Source organism: Calypte anna, chromosome 5A, assembly GCF_003957555.1.
Source record: "Calypte anna isolate BGI_N300 chromosome 5A, bCalAnn1_v1.p, whole genome shotgun sequence".
Taxonomy (NCBI): Eukaryota; Metazoa; Chordata; class Aves; order Apodiformes; family Trochilidae; genus Calypte; species Calypte anna.
In genome coordinates this window covers 39,938,345-39,955,239 of record NC_044251.1, presented here as the reverse complement: position 1 = coordinate 39,955,239, position 16,895 = coordinate 39,938,345, and the positions used below count along the sequence as shown (strand labels likewise).

At 47.7% G+C, this 16,895-nt stretch overlaps 1 protein-coding gene and 1 non-coding gene across 2 annotated transcripts; one reads left to right on the top strand and one right to left on the bottom strand.

Annotated features, from left to right (window-relative positions):
* Positions 1 to 4,907: 4,907 nt before the first annotated feature.
* Positions 4,908 to 16,477, bottom strand: TBPL2 (TATA-box binding protein like 2). The gene is made up of 7 exons (XM_030452334.1): positions 16,427 to 16,477; positions 12,703 to 13,103; positions 10,928 to 11,015; positions 10,222 to 10,313; positions 8,568 to 8,735; positions 6,960 to 7,054; positions 4,908 to 4,987 (listed from the first exon to the last, which is right to left on the bottom strand). Exons 1-7 carry the CDS (start codon positions 16,475 to 16,477, stop codon positions 4,908 to 4,910), a joined length of 975 nt encoding a protein of 324 aa, XP_030308194.1.
* Positions 16,291 to 16,362, top strand: TRNAG-UCC. The gene has a single exon. It is a non-coding gene; the product is annotated as a tRNA-Gly (tRNA).
* Positions 16,478 to 16,895: the final 418 nt, after the last annotated feature.

The following is a 16,895-nucleotide window of genomic DNA, read 5'->3' as shown; positions in this document are numbered from 1 at the left end:
ATGGGCTCCGCGCGCCGGCGGTCACGTGGGACTTTGTTTTCGCGGCGGGGAATTGTGGGAAAGGGAGGGGAATGGGAATGGGGGGAATGGGGATATGGGGGGAATGGGATAGGGGGATAAGGGGATAGGGGAATGGGGATAGGGGGGAATGGGGATGGGGGATAAGGGGATAGGGGGATAGGGGGAATGGGGATAGGGGGAATGGGGATAGGGGGATAAGGGGATAGGGGAATGGGGATAGGGGGGAATGGGGATGGGGGGATAAGGGGATAGGGGAATGGGGATAGGGGGGAATGGGGATGGGGGGATAAGGGGATGGGGGATAGGGGGGAATGGGGATAGGGGGATAAGGGGATAGGGGGATAGGGGGAATGGGGATAGGGGGATAAGGGGATAGGGGGAATGGGAATGGGGGGATAAGGGGATAGGGGGATAGGGGGAATGGGGATATGGAGGGAATGGGGATAGGGGGATAAGGGGATAGGGGGGAATGGGGATAGGGGGGAATGGGGATATGGAGGGAATGGGGATAGGGGGATAAGGGGATAGGGGGGAATGGGGATGGGGGGGAATGGGGATATGGGGGGAATGGGGATATGGGGGGAATGGGGGGGAATGGGATGGGGAGAATGGGGATGGGGGGATAGGGGGGAATGGGGATAGGGGGAATGGGGATGGGGGATAGGGGGATATGGGGATAGGGGGGAATGGGGATAGGGGGGAATGGGGATGGGGATAGGGGATATGGGGATAGGGGGGAATGGGGATAGGGGGAATGGGGATAGGGGGATATGGGGATGGGGGGATAAGGGGATGGGGATATGGGGATGTGGGGATAAGGGGATGTGGGGGAATGGAGATATGGGGGATAGGGGGTATAGAGGAATGGGGGAATGGGGATGTGGGGACATGGGGATAGGGGGGTGTGGGGATATGGGGATGGGAATGGGGATGTGGGGATATGGGGATGAGGGTTGTGGAGAGGGGGGATAAGGGGGAATGGGGATATGGGGATAAGGGGGAATGGGGATGTGGGAATGTGGGAGAATGGGGATGTGGGGATAAGGGGATATGGGGGAATGGGGATGTGGGGATGTGGGGATATGGGGGAATGGGGATATGGGAATATGGGGGTGTGGGGGAATGGGAATATGGGGGAGTGGGGATATGGGGATGAGGGGATGTGGGGAATGGGGATGTGGGGATATGGGGATGTGGGGATGTGGGGATATGGGGACAAGGGGGGATGGGGATGGGGATGTGGAGGAATGGGGATATGGGGATGTGGGGATAAGGGGGAATGGGGATAAGGGGGAATGGGGATGGGGATAAGGGGGGATGGGGATGGAGATGTGGAGGAATGGGGATATGGGGATGTGGGGATAAGGGGGAATGGGGATAAGGGGGAATGGGGATGGGGATAAGGGGGAATGGGGATGGGGATATGAGGATATGGGGGAGTGGGGATGTGGGGGAATGGGGATGTGGGGATGGGGGGAATAGGAGGAATGGGGATTTGGGTCTCTCTGTACCCGAGCTCCTTTGGAGGTTGAGTGTTATGGGAATGGGCTGAGACATAATAAGATAAACAAGCAAACAAAACCCCCCAAAACGCCAAAAAGAAACCCCAAACCCAAGGAACCCAAAAAATAAAAAACCCAAAGCCCTGCAAAAGAACCAACCCCCACAAAAAAACCTCCCACCCCCCCCAAAAAAACCCCATTCCAACTCCCCTTCAAAACAAAACAAACCCGAAACCATCTTGTTTTCATAGTCTCAGACTGGTTTGGGTGGGAAGGGACCTTAAAGCTCCTCCATTGCCACCCCCCTGCCATGGTCAGGGACACCTCCCACCAGCCCAGGTTGCTCCAAGCCCCATCCAACCTGGGCTGAGACACTGCCAGGGATGGGGCAGCCACAGCTTCTCTGGGAAACCTGGCACAGGGGCTCAGCACCCTCACAACAAACTATTTCTCCCTCACATCTCATCTCTCTTCCATCTGGAAACCCTTCCCCCTCATCCCCTCCCTCCCTGCCCTTGTCCCCAGTCCCTCCCCAGCTTTCCTGGAGCCCCTTCAGGCACTGGAAGGTGCTCTAAGGTCTCCCCATTGCAGCCTTCTCTTCTCCAGCCTCAACACCCCCAACTTTCTCAGCCTGGCTCCAGAGCAGAGCTGCTCCAGCCCTCCCAGCAGCTCCAGGGCCTCCTCTGGACCCACTCCAACACCTCCATCTCCTTCTGGCCTTGGGGACCCCAGACCCAGGATTCCAGGTGGGCTTTTCCCTGGAGTTCCCAGCCTGGGGGTGTTGCCAGCCCCTTCCTGGCTCCCTCAGCCCATGGTGGGTGAGCAGCAGTGTGGGCCCTGCCTCACTGCAGGAGTTTGTCCCTCTCCTCTTGGACCTTGGTGAGGAAATGATGCAAATTCCTTTATTTTCAAAAGCTGAATTACAACAATAAAATTAAAAAAATAAAATTTAAGTCTACAGCATCCACTGCAGGACTGTGATAACAGTGAGCAGTAGAGCTCTGTTCTGCCTCCTGGGGTGCAGGGTGAGCAGGTCAGGGCCAAGAGCAGGACCAGGACCAAGACCAGGACCAAGAGCAGGACCAGAACCAGGACCAGGGCCAAGACCAGGGCCAAGACCAGGACCAGGGCCAGGACCAGGGCCAGGACCAGGGCCAGGACCAGGACCAAGGCCAGGAGCAGGACCAGGGCCAGGGCCAGGGCCAGGGCCAGGGCCAGGGCCAGGACCAGGACCAGGGCCACACAGGCACTGCTGGACTGTAACCCAGGAAGGGCATCCCTGTCACCCTGACATCCTGACCAGCTGCAGAGCAATATTTGGGCTCCAACTACAGTCCCAAAGGGGCCATCCACACCATAGCTGTAACACTTCTCTAGAGACCCAAGTCTTGGGGTTATATCTACAATAAAAAAAAGAACAAATTGTGTAGGAAAAGGGGCTAATATTGATTCTGTAAGTAGTGGTAGGTTTCTTCACCTCCAAACCCAAGGTTGGAGCCAGAATCAATGGGTTATGTTCAACTAGAGCACAGCACCCACTTAAAACCCACACCAAGCGTGTCCCTATTGAAACAAATAAATTAAATACCAGCCTATATAATTTCCCTTTCCTCATGGATTAAAGTGCTCCAAAACACTCACATGAACACCACGATGGAGGTGGAACCAAGAGAGTTGTTTCTAATGCAAGAGTTACCACAGCAAACATTATCAGTAGCTCAGTGAAAAGACACAGAGCCCATTTCTTACCTTTAAGGCTTTATCCACTTTTACAGAATATTAAACTTTACTGGTGAAGTTATGTGCAAGGTTTTTAATTAAAATGCAATTTCTTGAAGAGGGCACATATTAGATAAGCTTTTTTCCCCCAGCATCCCAATAAGAGGAAGGTTGCTGTTCCCTGGCAGGAGATGATTGCAGCTCCAGCTTATCAACTTTTACAGCTCCAGTGCAAACAAAATCCCACCCAGAGCTGGGGAAAGTCTGCAGGGTTAGAAAACAAACAGACAAGTAAGCCTGTGTTTAAAAATAGATTTGAGAGTGGAAATCCACAGCTTGACTGTGACAAAGAAACTGATAACATAGTTAAGTTTATCACAAGGAAGTGAGTGAAGTGTTTCAGAGGTTTGATTTGCTTACACAAGCACTTGTGAGGCATCCCACAGACACAGAAATTGAAATCCCAGCCTCACCACAACAAAAAGAAACTTCTGACAGCAAAACTTGAGCTCAGCAAGACTGTGAGACCCTGTCCTGTGGATTTCCATCCAGGATGGATGCAGCTTTAGGGCAGGGTTACCCTAAAGTCATCTCACAGCATCCTCTAGTGGCACAGGGAGTTTCCTGACGTCTCTCCCATCTTCAGCAGGAAACCAGACAAATCCCAGGAGCACCAGAGCCCTGCCTTGGAAAAAACACTTGCTGCCAGGGGAATCGCAGGAGGTTCCAAAGCAGTCCAGGAAGTTTGAGTTAATCCAGAGATAAAGTATCAGAACTCCAGTGTTTCAGCTGCAAAGTTACCAACAGCTTGGATATAGGACTTTTGGCTGAGCTCTGGTTAAAGAACACAGATAAATAAGCATGGAACCTCCAAGATTCTTCCTAATTTTCCTCAAGTCCACTTTAAAGGCAGCTCCTAACCCACAGGCTTGTCTGGGGTGATCAACAAACTCCCCATCCTCTGCAGGAAGTTCAGGAATACAAGCAAATCCCATTTTGTTAAATAATTTGCAGAGTTACTCCTCCACCCACAGACTTTTTAGGTCCATTCCAGCACTGTCAGAAGCCTTGGACATCATCTCTGTAAAGGGAATATCAGCACCATTACACACAAGATGTCCAGCCAGTGGGATCAGAGGGATTTGGTGTGTATTATTGTGTATTATTTATACTCACTTCTCTTCAAAACACTGCAATCAATTTATTTGGTGAGCTATATATTGTAAACAAAAATATATTTTGAGTTTAAACAGGAAAATACAGCATGACAGGAGGTTTCAGGACACTTAAAGGTGATGACTGAGATAGTTTGGGGTGCAGTGTTGATTCACCTGAACAAGACACCTGGTTTCTAGCACAAAATACTTTAAAGTGTCACCTTAATGTGCATTCTAGCAAAAGGACATTAATTTCAGGAATTTTTCTGCTTGACAGAAGTTGTCAGAGCTCGAGTGGGTTACAGGCAGCTGATCTGAAAGCAAAAAACCCCCAACAGACCCCAAACCATTTCACAAACTGCAGAAATGCATCAGCTTTTACAGCATTCAGAGTAGAATCATTTGCTTCATAATCCACAGCTGCAGAATCGAGTCCAGAAATGCTCTTGGCTTCTGTTCCACACATAGGAATAGCCCTGTATTTTTTTTAGTTGCTTTAATGGCCATGTCAGGATGCTTTTTTGAAGCCTTTTAGGATGGGGTAGATGTTCTCAAATGCCTCGTAGATCTCTGAACGCTCTTTTGCTCCTAGAAAGATATTTAGGAAGAAAGCAGATTAAGGATTAAGTGAGCATTGGGAATAACTGGATGCAACCCAAACCTAGGAAGGTCACAATCCATGAAGAAACACAGGAGTTTAAAAGCAATTACTATGAATTTGAAACAAGATTTATATCATACTTCTGCCCCATCACAAGCAATATTTTATAGTTTGCTGTGTGCAAGGATTAGTTTTGTTTCATCTGGAACTAAATCTAGAGTTTGCTACTCCTGACAGGTAACAGAGGAGAACCAGGGTGTTATCTGCTTAGTAGTAACAACTCTGCCTGATGGAAAATGGAAAGATAGAAACAAAGGGCACTTATTCCAGTACTGGAAGCTGAGCCCCAATCTGAGTATTCCACTTCTGAGCAGCTTTTATCACAAGCTGTGATTTCAAGATCAGCCTTTTTTATGTTGTTAGAAGCAAATGTTTAATCCTAAATCTTGTAGACCAACAGGATTGCAGTGGGCAGGAATATTCCTTACCAGGGACACTGCTCCACAGGAGCCCCAACAAAACTCTTTACATGGATTACGTGGCACTCAGGGGAAGTGTCCGAGCCTCTCAGGACACCCTTGGACACAACTCATTTATCTGCAATACTAAAACTTTTACTTTCAAAATAATGGTACTTTCAAGTTACTTTCTCAATTAGGGGAAGAAAAAAAAAAATAAAATTGCCAATTCAGTTTTGTCATCCCAGTGTTCCCAGACCAGGATTCACCTTAGTCCCTCTGGACCTGCTGCAGAATGGAAAAGGTGTTGCAATTAAGTGATCTTATGAAAAAAAAATAATCAGTGTAACATCTATAAGTATCAGTGGGATGGAATTAACCAGGATGATTTTACTGGACCTCAGAAGGTGAGGAGACATGAGAGGGGGAAGCACTTAAGTACTGCACTGAGTGCCCTGTTCATCAGCTGGCTGAGCTCATTCCTGATTTGTGGTTCAGGAATCCCTGAATCAGGAATTCTTTTCTCTTCCACATCCCTCAAAGCTGTCTGAATGGATAGTGTTTGGATGCTCTGAGAAGAAGAGCTATTTACCTTTCAGTACATCTGAATAAAAGTACTTGCACGAGCTTTACAAAAGAATATGTGAGGAAAATGTACTCAGGAATTCAGCTTTTTTTGACATGGGATCTGAGGTGCAGGTATCTATAGCGGGAGGAGCCATTCTTGCTCCTGAAGCTCGACGAGCTGCTGGTCTCTTCCAGGACTCCAGCCACCACACAGCACTTCCAGGGTAGAAGTGTAGCAGGAAGAGCCTTCCTTGCTCCAGAGGCTCGACAAGCTCCTGGCCTCTCCATGCCTCGCACCAGAGTGAGCTGAGGTCTTCTCTGTGGGTGTGTGTCCCACCTTTATTGGCCCCCTGGTCTTGCTCATGCCCAATAGGGGCCTGTCCTAATCAGGCACAGGTGGACTCACACCCACTCACTGGCAATTCGAGGCACCTGGTTTATCTTGTCTCTCTACAGGTATCTGCTGAGCACACTTACCCAGCAAGGATTTTTTCTGCCAAAGAGTCTGGAACAAGTTCTTAGAGCTCCACCCTTTCCTCTGATAATCCCTACTAAATGCTGTCAGTGAAGTGTTTTAAGAAGTTTGCTTCCTCTCCAAGCAGTTTAAATGCTGATTGGGATATCTGGATTTAAGTCACCAAGTAGTTACCAGCTTGTCAGTGTCCTGTTGGGATTCTGGGTGTTGACACAGGGCATTAGGGCTTTGAGTAAAGATGCTCAAGTGTAATGACATGGAAATCTGAGACACTGGATGAAGCAATGGTAAACTTTAGTGCAATAAGACTGGTACTGTTATCTGCAGACAACACAGATAAGGAGCAGGAAGTATTGAAAGGATCACTGAGGGGCTTTTCCATAGCAAGAGCATCTAAACTGAGCATTAGCTGAATGAATTTCTCAGAAGATAACAGGTATACAGAGGGAGACCACTTACCAGTCAGTACAACTTTTCCAGAGACAAAAATAAGCAGCACTATCCTTGGCTTGACCATCCTATAAATCAGGCCAGGGAATAGCTCAGGTTCGTAGCTGTTTCAAAGCAAAAAGGCAAGATTAGTAAAATGCAAATACTATTTCAGTGTTGTATGCATAAGTTTCTCTTTAATTACACTAAAAATGGAGTCATTAAACCCACAGATTTTTAGCCAGCTACCCAGAGAACTGCTGGTCAGGTTTTAGGCATCTTCAAGAGAAACCTAGGAGTCCCATCTGGAGCTGGTAGGACTTCTTTATGGGTACTTCTCAAGACTTCTGAGCCACTTCTGATTTTCCATAGCCTTGAAACCATTACTGTAACCTTCAAGCAGTCCTTCAATCCTTCCTTAATCTGTTAAAAATGCTTATCAGGAGGTATCTTGTGTAACTGAGACAAGATGACAGCCAAGCTCATCTTCCATGTATATTTAATCCCCATATAAATGCAGTGCTAATAAAGGACAACTGAATTTTGATTTTGTCAGGGCTGAATTCTCCATCCTTTCTTCAGTGATGGCAACAACCAGTTCTGAACAAGCCCATCTTGAAGGCACAGGATGCTCACCACTCAGCTACAGGTTTACTCTAGCTTGATGGCTGACACCCAGACAGAAAGAAATGAGGTGATATCTGGAAATATACCATATTTTCAGTGCTGCCTTGTGCAACTGGAGTCTGGCTTCATGCCTGAAGGTGAGCAACCTTGTCCTTGTGGACAGGTAGGGAATTAATGCTTGGTATTAATGGCCCACAATGGAGCAAGGCCATAGACCTGCTTCAAGTAGCTTAAGAATGGCTCCAATTAAACCTCAAGTGTTTAATCAAGACTGGTTATTTCCCTAGGGACATGGTCTGCAGTGACAAAAGAGCCACTGAGGTTTGGTATTGCACTTTGGGATGACAGGAGACTTGTAAAATTCTCATCACCAACCCTGCTCAGGTGAGTGAAAGCTTCTGCTGGGTGCTTCTCTGCAACACTGCCAAGCAGCAGTGTTTGCAGCCAGAGGAAAAAACTTCTGTAAAAGAAAATCCCTCCATTAACCAACTGAGCAAAGAACCCAGGAGGTTCTTGCAATTTTTTCAGCCCAGATTCTGTGTGAATCTGCTTTGCCCCAGCAGTGACTGAGCCCTGCTGCAGTATGCTCTCAGTTGCAAGGTTTCCAACACTGATGTTTACAGCATCCCTGCAAGGACAAAGCAGTGAACAACACCCAGGAGGGCAATTGAGAAGTGTCCTTCACTGTTGAACTGTGTCAGTCATGGTTTCAAGCCCTGAGAGCTTTTTTGTTGGCTGCTGTGTGTGGTCCTGGTGATTAAGCAGAGGGTCCTTTTGGCCTCTGCCCCACTCAGGACAAACTTTATTATCATAACATATGGCATCTACAGCCACTTTATGCTGGCTGAACTAATGAGTGTGTCTTTTAGTGAGCAAGACACGCTTGATTTTCACTAATTAATGACTTTTTTTTTTTTTTTTTGGCCAGGCTTTTACATCCTCAGCCCATTTGCAGGCTGTAGAGACACCGCTCCGAGCTGCACAGGGCTGTAACTCTGACCTTCCACATACCTGCTGAACTGCTGGTGAGTGAGAACCAACCCTTCCAGCCGGATGGGGAACCTGACATCACAGCTCCCAACCATATTCTGGATCTTGAAGTCCAAGAACTTGGCAGGGAACCCCAGCTTCTGCACCACCCGGGCGTATTTCCTGGCTGCCAGCCGCGATTGCTCCTCGCTGCAGAGCAGAAGGGGAAAAGCAACCTTGGTGAGTGCTTGTTTCTGCTTTCAAGCTGGAAATCAGCTCAAAGCCACCACCATCTTAGCCTGCCCTCCATAAAAAAGCTATGTTACTGCCCAAAACAGAACACATCTCTCCTCAAAAATCACCTCCAGCGACCTCAAAGGAAAAAGGCACTCAGTTGAGTGCCTTCCGGTGGTCCCTTTGAGCATGCTGGAGCATCTTGCATCACACCCAGGAGTTCCCCTCTTCAGAGGTTTCTCTCTCAGCTCCTTACAACAGCTTCTCAGAGCTGAGCCAAGCAGCAAACTGCGGGTAGAATCATAGAATTGGCTGGGTTGAAGGGACCTCAGAGATCATCACCTCCAACCCTTGATCCACTCCCACTGCAGTTCCCAGCCCATGGCACTCAGTGCCACATCCAGGCTCTTTGGAAATATCTCCAGACACGGAGAATCCACTACTTCCCTGGGCAGCCCATTCCAATGCCTGATCACCCTCTCCAGAAAGAAATTCTTTCTCATCTCCAACCTAAACCTCCCCTGGCACAACTTGAGACCCTGCCCTCTTGTCTTGCTGAGAGTTGCCTGGGAAAAGAGCCCAACCCCGCCCTGGCTCCAACCTCCTTTCAGGGAGTTGGAGAGAGTGATGAGGTCTCCCCTGAGCCTCCTCTTCTCCAGCCTCAACACCTCCAGCTCCCTCAGCCTCTCCTCATAGGATCTGTGCTCAAGTCCCTTCGTCAGCCTGGTTGCCTCCTTTGGACCTGCTCCAGCACCTCAATCTCCTTCCTGAGCTGAGGGGCCCAGAACTGGACACAGGACTCAAGCTGTGGCCTCACCAGGGCTGAGCACAGGGGCAGAATCCCTTCCCTGGACCTGCTGGCCACGCTGTTCCTGATCCAGGCCAGGATGCCATTGGCCTTCTTGGCCACCTGGGCACAATCATAGCTGGGGTGATGGTAGGGGTTGGAAAAGTCTCCTAAGCTGAGTGTTAATGCATCAGCTCATTGACAGTTTAGGGACATAAAAATCAAAGCTTGAACTTGAAAAAAAAGAGCTTTAAAGTAATAATCTTTGCTTTCCTTCAATTCCCAGTTCCTCTAGAGGCAGATGTGTTGACTGGTGAACACAGACACTGAAGAGAGACTTGACAGACACAAATGATGTCCCAATTCACTTGAAAAAGTCAGTGAGAAATGCAAATAACCACTTAATTCACAGGCATTTTAGCAGCTTTTCTACTAATGTCTGCTCAGCCCAATCTCTAATCAGAGACAGAAGCACGTAGTTCAGTTATGACTAAACTACTAACATAAAAAAAGCTCCACGTTTTTCAATACCAGTGCAATTATTTCCCCCTGCAATTATGACAGGGCTTTGTTAGATCATTCAAGAAAGGTTTTCTGGTGTTGTTCACCAGAATATAGGCATAGCTGCAAGACCCAGCCCTTCAGAGGGAAGGAAAAGCAGGAAAATAAAAATACCTTTTTGCTCCTGTGCAGACCATTTTGCCTGAACTGAAGATGAGGGCTGTTGTTCGTGGTTCCCTGATTCTCATGATCACAGCAGCAAACCTCTGCAAATTCAAAGGAAAACTTCACAGAGATTCAGCTGGTACCCTACTTCTGTTCATTCTCCCAACTATTGCAACTCCCAAAGCTCAACACCACCTTCATTTTCTCTGCATTGTGTCTGTTTACCACCCTGAAGCTTTTTTCCACTCCTCTGGGGGTCTTAAAACCACAGCCACAGAACCACTGCCTTGTCCCTTACACTTTGGTGAGCAGCCTGGAATCATCTACAGAAATACAAGCTATTCCCAGGGATTTCCTACAGTCCAGGCCACATGTAATTCCAGCCTGATTCTAGTTGTTTTTAAATTTAGAGAAGAGTTTTAAACCCCCTGCTGCAGGCTGGTTGTGCCCTTTCAGCTGAGCACAGGTGGGAGAGCTCAATCACCTCTCCTAAAATTGGTACCATCTCATTGCTAGGGCCTTATTAAAAGAAAATAAAGTATTCTCCCTGTCCCCCCCTTGATTTCTTTAAATGTAAAGGGCCAAAATAACAGATTTTTATGACTTTTTCCTATGGGTCAAGACAGTGCTATCATGGTGCATCTATATGCTAGAATCCAACAGCCTTGAGAAAAGGAAGGGGAAAAATGAAAACTTAAGAGTTTTAAAGATTTACCTTTGGGTTATACTCTGCATTCCTGGCATGCAGAGCTATGTTCTTCAGGTCTAGTTTACAAGCCAAGTTTACAGTGGACACTATATTCCTGAGGAATGAGAGAGGAATGTTCTTACTGCAGGTCACTGCAGAGCCAGCTCCCAACTAACTCCACGTGAATTCCCACTCCAGATAATAATTGCAATAAACTCATTTCCTGCCTGCCTCTTTTCCACTCTAGTATTGAGCTACTCCTGGCAAAATTTAAGTAAGTCAGTACCAAGTTTACAGTTTCTGAGCTATAACAAGGTATGAAATTATTAGCCCCCAAATACACAGCTTCTGTGTCTTCCAGTAACTACACCACTGAAGCCTTTTACAGCTTTGAATTCAACCATTCCTGGGTGTTTACAGGGTTACTCCAGCACTCTAAAGGTTAGTAAGTTATTCTTTACAGGTATAAACTACTCCATAAAGCCCACACAGGACATGATCTTCTAATAGGGCCAGAATTTCACTCCATTTTTCAGCTTTTTTCCCTTGCCCAGTTCAGGCTGACTCTGCACAAAGAAAAACAACCTGAATCATAGAATTGGCTGGGTTGAAGGGACCTCAGAGATCATCAGGTCCAACCCTTGATCCACTCCCACTGCAGTTCCCAGCCCATGGCACTCAGTGCCACATCCAGGCTCTTTGGAAATATCTCCAGACACGGAGAATCCACTACTTCCCTGGGCAGCCCATTCCAATGCCTGATCACCCTCTCCAGAAAGAAATCCTTTCTCATCTCCAACCTAAACCTCCCCTGGCACAACTTGAGACCCTGCCCTCTTGTCTTGCTGAGAGTTGCCTGGGAAAAGAGCCCAACCCCCCCTGGCTCCAACCTCCTTTCAGGGAGTTGGAGAGAGTGATGAGGTCTCCCCTGAGCCTCCTCTTCTCCAGCCTCAACACCCTCAGCTCCCTCAGCCCTTCCTCACAGCACTTGTGCTGGATCCCTTCACAGCCTCCTTGCTCTTCTCTGGACCTGCTCCAGCACCTCAATCTCCTTCCTGAGCTGAGGGGCCCAGAACTGGACACAGGACTCAAGCTGTGGCCTCACCAGGGCTGAGCACAGAGGCAGAATCCCTTCCCTGGACCTGCTGGCCACGCTGTTCCTGATCCAGGCCAGGATGCCATTGGCCTTCTTGGCCACCTGGGCACACTGCTGGCTCCTGTTCTGCTTCCTGGCAATCCAGACTCCCAGGTCCCTTTCTGTCTGGCTGCTCTCCAACCACTCTGTGCCCAGCAATCCTAAAGCCCTGGAGTCTGCTGTCACCCTTAACATTCCCCTTGCTGGAAGAAATCCTCCTTTTCAAGTATCTTTTCATCCTGCAGACTGAAATAACTAGCAGAACATCCTACATATAAATAAAAACACCCCAACAGTTCTCCCACTGAAAGAATTAATCCCCTGTCTCCCAGAAGAGATTTTTCCTCCTGAACAAGCCAGAGCATCTCAGACACTCACCCAGCACGCTTACCAAGTCCCCTCTCCCTTCTTTTGCTAAGCTTGGTGTTGTTCTGTGCCATTTTTGTGTTTTGCTGAGCAGTCCAGTATCCACTTGCCTTCTAATATTGTCACTTCATTTCCTCCATATCTGCTCAAAGAGGAATAAATGCCCTCCCCTAGTTTTTTTGAGTGGGTTTATTTTAGAGTAAACCTCACTTGCTACATTCTCTGAGAAGTCAGAGCAGTACCTTGCTGTCTAAGCAATATTATTATATGTGCTGCATATATAATACTTAAATAAACTTACTGCAACTGAGGAACTATTCCAGAGCTTTCTGATGCAGAATTCACTGGGGTCACAGGAGTCATTGGTGTCAGAGGAGGACACAGGTCAGATGCTTCAGATGCTGGAGTTACATCTGGATAGGACAAACTGCTTTTATCTGTGCAGATCCCACTGTCCTCATTTCTCAACACTGAGCCAAACTCCTTTTGCATTTCCTGGCCATCTTCAGAGAGGTTTTGGTCTCTGCTGTCTTGGGTAATATCTGGAAGAAAGCTGAGATCCACCGAGGAGAAGTCTGGAGGGAGCTCTTTGGGGGGGTGAAACTGAGACCCAAACAAGACATCTTCAGCTGTTTGAATTGGGAGGTCTACATCATAAGGGGTCAGGGGAGTAAAGAGCTGAGGACCACTTGAGAGGTCATCCTGGAATTAAAAAAAAGCATCATTAGGGACCTTGTATGAAAAATACTTATTTTACCCAGGAGACTAAATTAAGGTTAATCTTCTGTTCAGTGAGGAAGTGGAAATTATTTCCCCCCATGAACACTCATGCAAACAATAGTCTTAAGTTTTGAAAACAGGTGATTTTTTATTTGTCTGTCAGCACAGAAACACCCAGATAGCAGAGATGTGACTTCAAAGGCAGTCTGGGAGACACTTCGTGCCTTCAGCATGGACTGAACAAGGTGACACTTTGCCCTTGTGCCTCAACTCTGCACACAACCAACACAACTGCTCACGACTTTTTCCAAGAGAGACAGCTGGCAGGTAAACCTCTCATTCCAGGTATTTCCTTGCTACCAGGGCACATGCTGTGTAGGATTTGTGCAACAGAGGGCAGCAGCTCCCAGGATCACAAGCAGATCACTCTTTCAGCTGCTGGAGGTCACCAGATTAATTCAAATGAGACCCAGACCCCAAAGCCAACATCCTTCATCCTTTCCCACAGCCAGCATACACCTGCAAGTGCTTGCATGCTAATGGCATTTTTTAAACAGCTGTTGATTGTTGGAAGCTATTTAAAAGGCTTTTTAGTGTTGAGTTGGGGGAAGGATTTATCCCTTTCTCCATTCATTCCATTTATTAGTGGAAAGCTACTTTCCAGAAGGTGGTTTCTGCCCATACCCACAGCAGGTGGCAGCTTGGAGTAGATGATCCATACCTGGATCATCTGGATCCACAAACCATCCATGGTTTTGTGTTCACTTTGGCATTTTTGCTGCTGGAGGTCACCAGGTTAATTCAAATGAGACCCAGACCCCAAAGCCAACATCCTTCATCCTTTCCCACAGCCAGCATACACCTGCAAGTGCTTCCCTGCTAATGGCATTTTTTTTTAAAGCTGTTGATTGTTGGAAGCTATTTAAAAGGCTTTTTAGTGCTGAGTTAGGGGAAGGATTTATCCCTTTCTCCATTCATTCCACTTATTAGTGGAAAGCTGCTTTCCAGAAGGTGGTTTCTGCCCATACCCACAGCAGCTGACAGCTTGGAGTAGATGATCCATACCTGGATCCACAAACCATCCATAGTTTTGTCCTCACTTTGGCATTTTTGGCCTTGGGAGCCAAAAGGGCTTAAAAAGTCCAAGAAGAAACCAGAGCAGGGAATGGGGCAGAAGTCAGAGGCGCCCAGGTTGGCAGCAGCTCCATCAGGAGCAGGGTTTCCAGATCGATGCTTTCCAGCCCTGAGCTGCTGCTGCTCTGTGTTCTCTGCTAATCAGCTCACTTGGCAACACAGCCACACATACCAAGGGATCTCTACTCCTACTTTGCAGGATATTTGCCTCTAGACACTTAGAAAACTCCTAATAAGTGACAAATCCCCCCATAGGACCCTTAATAGGTTGGATGCAGACATAATCAGGGCTGGCTCTGAAAGCTTTGAACACCTAGGTCCAAAACTGCTTTAAAACTGACTCCTAGATGCAAAGCCCCATATGGGATGATTTGGGTTGGAGTGCTACTGAGTAAGACTAAATACTCATAGCCCCTCAGCTAAAAACAGGATCCAAGAGCACTATCTGAGGATGAAGAGGTCAGACACAAATGTACTGACACTAAAAAATAGCAATATACCATGGAATAGCCAAAAGACATCTGGTTTAAATAGAGATTTTTTCAAGTTAGTGAGAGAGGAAAGGAGGCACAGGCTCTGCAAGACCTCCAGTAGATTAAAGCTTAGCTAATTACAGGAACTGATTGGGAAAGTTTTGTATGAAGCATGATAGAGAGAAGATGGTACAAAAAAAAAAAAAGCCTTTTAGCATTGCTAACCTGCAGGGCTACTCACCCATCATCCTAAAGGGACATCAGAGAACATGAGAAATGTATTAATAGAAAAGATGTAATGCAGACACTTTGTGGCATAGCTTGAAGGAAGAAATGAGAGGTGTGTGAGGCTGGAAGCATTACAGAGCTGAAAAACAAATCAAGAAAACAACAGAAAGTAGATTAAAAAAGAGAGCAAATCTTCCTTTCTTGTCAGATTTCCATAGAACTGGTCTGGGAAAAGCACCCAGGAAGATTGCCTTCTGCTCAGAGGCTGACAAAACATTTATATTGGACTGGTTGCTAGGGGTTATGGCTATAAGCTCCAGGTTAATTGACTGCACTGGGGGTCCCCTCACTGGCACAGCAGCTCCAGGAAGGAGATTTCACACACACATCCTACCCGAGATCACTAAATTTGGGGCAGGCTGGAGGGAAACATTCTCACTTCCACTACAGGAATCCCTGCAAGCCAGGTACACATAAATCAAATCCAACTGCTTTAGCCAACAGACTTATATATATATATATATTTTTTTTTTAATCTTTCTGCACCAAAATCTCACTCATCTGCTCTCATTAAGTGTCCCAGAAAGTCTGCAATACAGGAAGCTCAGTGGCATTTGTAAGACTTTGGCTGTACCTCACCACATTATACACTTTATAGGGTTGTATTCAGTGGACCCCTAGGAGGTTTATGGATTCAAGCAGCCTGTGCTAAACTCATTTTCAGAGCTGAAATGCAGCTTACAACAGGAGGTATCCAAAGAGTCTGTGCTCCTTGGGTGAAGCTGATGCTCAGCTGAGGAGTCCAGCTCTTCACTGGTCCCTCACCCTCTTGTCTGGGCAGCCAGCTGAGATCAGGAGGGCTTATCCAATTACAGAAAAAAACTTAATTTTTTTGCAAACATTTAACACAAAATCATTCCAGTTAGAAAAGACCTTTAAGATCATCTAGCCCAGTTGTTAACCTACCACTGCCCCATGTCCCTCATCCCCACATCTCCAGGGCTCTGAAACCCCTCCAGGGATGATGGGGACTCCAGCCCTGCCCTGGGCAGCCTGGGCCAGGCCTTGACAACCCTTTTGGGGAAGAAATTCCTCGTAATCCCCCATCCTAATTTACCGAGCACCACAAAAAGAGGTGAATTTCCAGCTCCTTACAGTGCCAGCTCAGGCTGAGCCCTCGCACCCAGCGCAGGTTTAAAGGCTGCAGCCTCCTCTTTCCATGATAACAACCGGGTCAACCCAGTACCCGCTCTCAGTACCGATCCAGGGAGAGAACCCACATCCAGGCGGGCAGAACCCAGTTCAGGTTCGGACGGCTACGCTTTTACATGGCCGCGTTGGTGGTATAGTGGTGAGCATAGCTGCCTTCCAAGCAGTTGACCCGGGTTCGATTCCCGGCCAACGCATCCTTACTTTTATTTCTATTTTCCTATTTATTTTTACGCCGTTCTTTTCTTTCCCCTCCCCTACCTGCCCCTCGTAGCTCTCCAGGTACCGCTCCAGCGCCGAACCACCTTCCATGGGCACAACCACCTACCCGAACCCCGCAGCATCCTCACGACCCCGCTTTAACTCCGCGGGGCGGTACGCGGGGGAGGCGGGGGGGAGAGGGGGGGCAGGTGGGGCTCGTCAGGAAATGGGGCCCCGAGCAGCCGCGTTTTAATTAAAACAGCCCTGAGGTCCCTCCCCCCCGCACTGTGAATTTTATTCCACCAGCCTGAGGGATTTTCACCTGTCCTGGGCTGGGCTGTCCCCGGGGGTGGCTCCATCAGTGTGACAGAAATCAGAGGTCTCTCTTGTGCATCATCATCATCAAATGGTTTGGGTTTGAAAGGACCTTAAAGATCATCTTGATCCAACCCCCCTGCCATGGTCAGGGACACCTCCCACCAGCCCAGGTTGCTCCAAGCCCCATCCAACCTGGGCTGAGACACTGCCA

Excerpts from the sequence above, each read along its gene's own strand:
- TBPL2 (XM_030452334.1), bottom strand. The coding sequence starts at position 16,477 with ATGGAAGGTGGTTCGGCGCTGGAGCGGTACCTGGAGAGCTACGAGGGG. Across the intron at positions 13,104-16,426 it reads TGGAGAGCTACGAGGGGCAG|GATGACCTCTCAAGTGGTCC; the intron begins GTAGGGGAGGGG and ends TTTTAATTCCAG. Across the intron at positions 4,988-6,959 it reads TGGAAAAGTTGTACTGACTG|GAGCAAAAGAGCGTTCAGAG; the intron begins GTAAGTGGTCTC and ends ATATCTTTCTAG.